The 1,890-nt window shown below is 38.9% G+C and overlaps 1 protein-coding gene across 1 annotated transcript; it reads left to right on the plus strand.

Moving 5' to 3' along the window:
- The first annotated feature begins 564 nt into the window (after positions 1-564).
- On the plus strand, positions 565-1,890 carry LOC123226741. Its single transcript, XM_044651272.1, has one exon. The coding sequence runs from the start codon at positions 565-567 to the stop codon at positions 1,888-1,890; it is 1,326 nt and encodes a 441-aa protein (XP_044507207.1).

Genomic DNA, 1,890 nt, shown 5'->3' on the forward strand with positions numbered 1-1,890 from the left:
GAAAAAAATGTAGATTATGGCCATGAAGATGGAGCTGCCGAAGAAGAAGAAGAGGAAGTCATGCAATTGATATGAACCCCACCTATATCAAAAGTAGAACCCAATATCCAATTTTGATTTGTTGCCCAAGATCTTTCAAAGTAATGGTACAAGTAATTGATGGAACTAAGACCCTTTGTTTATAAAGAAACAAGAATCCCAGTTATTAAAAGATGTATGTCACACAATTTTAAAGATTAAGAATAAGCTTTGCAATTGATATGACAAGATAGAATTAGAAAACAATACAAGATCTTGTAAAGTTTTCAAAGAACAAAGTAAAGAAAAAAAATTGCTCTCCTTTGACAAAATTGTAAAATTGGATAACAAGACTAATTATCATCTCTAGGGCTGCCAAATACACTTATTTATAGAGAAACAAAAATTCTTTCCAACAAGTATAAGGCAACTAAAGCTTGGTGGAAAGGAAACAAAATAACTTCCCAAAGCACTCCCAATTGAATTTGGCAAATATAAATTATTTAGCTACCAATTAACTACTAATTAGTCCATAACTTTTTTAGTATGGAGTCTTCTGGTCAAGGAAAATCTACTGAAGCTCCCTTGGTTTCCGTTGGTGTAAAAGATAATAAGGCTCCTTGGAGCTCCCTCTTCACCCCAAAGGAGTCATGTACTAAGCTGGAATATTATGAGCCTAAAGGAAGAGATGCAAAAGGGCGTGTGTGTGTTGCCCCTCCACTAGAAATTGCGGAAGAGGGTGCTGCAAAATGGAGAACCTGTGCGGTAGGATTCTTCCTAGGCAAAAGGCCTCCATTCTTGACTGTAAAAAGAACACTAGAGAAGATATGGGCATCATACGGACTAAGAGAGGTTATGACTTCTGGTCAAGGAGTTTTTATATTAAAATTTCAAGACATGGATGGAGTCTCTAGAGCGGTGGAAGTAGGACAGATTACAATTGGTGGACAGCCGTTTATAGTTCGGAAATGGACTACAAACCTTCCCATGATGATCAATGATGTCAAAAAGGTGGCTATATGGGTGAGATTGTATGGCATTCCACTTGAGTTTTGGTCTCCAAAAGGACTTAGCTACATAGCAAGTGCCATTGGGAATCCTCTTTATATGGATGCTGTTACGGAAGGAGGGACAAGATTAGAGTTTGCACGGATATGTATTGAGATCAAAGTGGATGCGGAATGCCCGGAGACTATCAACTTAACTCTTCCAAATGGTGAAAACTTGGTGATCAATGTAGAGTATAGCTGGAAACCACTAAAATGCAATGGGTGCCAATGCTTTGGACACTCCACTGCCAATTGTCATTTTGCTCCGAAACATGAAGGTAGTACATCTTCATGGAAAAACCTCAAGGATGGGGATGGAATGATAACAACAAAGAAGCTAATTGGGAAAGACAGTAAACTAAAGGTGGCAAACGGCAATGACAAAAAGGCCAAAGGTAAAGGCGTGGAGATTCATAATTTGGGGGGAAACACAAATAAGAACAATAGATATTCAGCTTTAGCCATCCATGAGGCCAATGAACAAATCAAAAGGAGCACAATGATGGTAGAAGAGGTATACCCGGAGAAAACCAATGAAGAAGTCATTTCGGCAGGAAAAGAAAAGTTGAATGAAGCTAGCACTTCCAAGAGTAGTCAAGGTACAACAGCTAAAGGAATAGATAAGGAGGAAGAAGAAGCTAGTACAAATGGGGGGGAGGACTTGGTAATTGAGGGCTCTCCAACAATAGTCCCATTCGGAGGAAAACTAAAGGTGGATGAGATGGATTTTAGGAAGAAGGAAGTGGATGCAAAGACTATGAGCTTGGGGAAAAAATTGGCAAAGCTCAAGAAAGCAAATTCCACTCCACTATCATCCAAATGA

The sequence above is a fragment of the Mangifera indica genome, chromosome 10 (genome assembly GCF_011075055.1).
Source record: "Mangifera indica cultivar Alphonso chromosome 10, CATAS_Mindica_2.1, whole genome shotgun sequence".
Classification (NCBI taxonomy): Eukaryota; Viridiplantae; Streptophyta; class Magnoliopsida; order Sapindales; family Anacardiaceae; genus Mangifera; species Mangifera indica.

Coding starts and splice junctions, on each gene's coding strand:
- LOC123226741 (XM_044651272.1), top strand. CDS start 565: ATGGAGTCTTCTGGTCAAGGAAAATCTACTGAAGCTCCCTTGGTTTCC.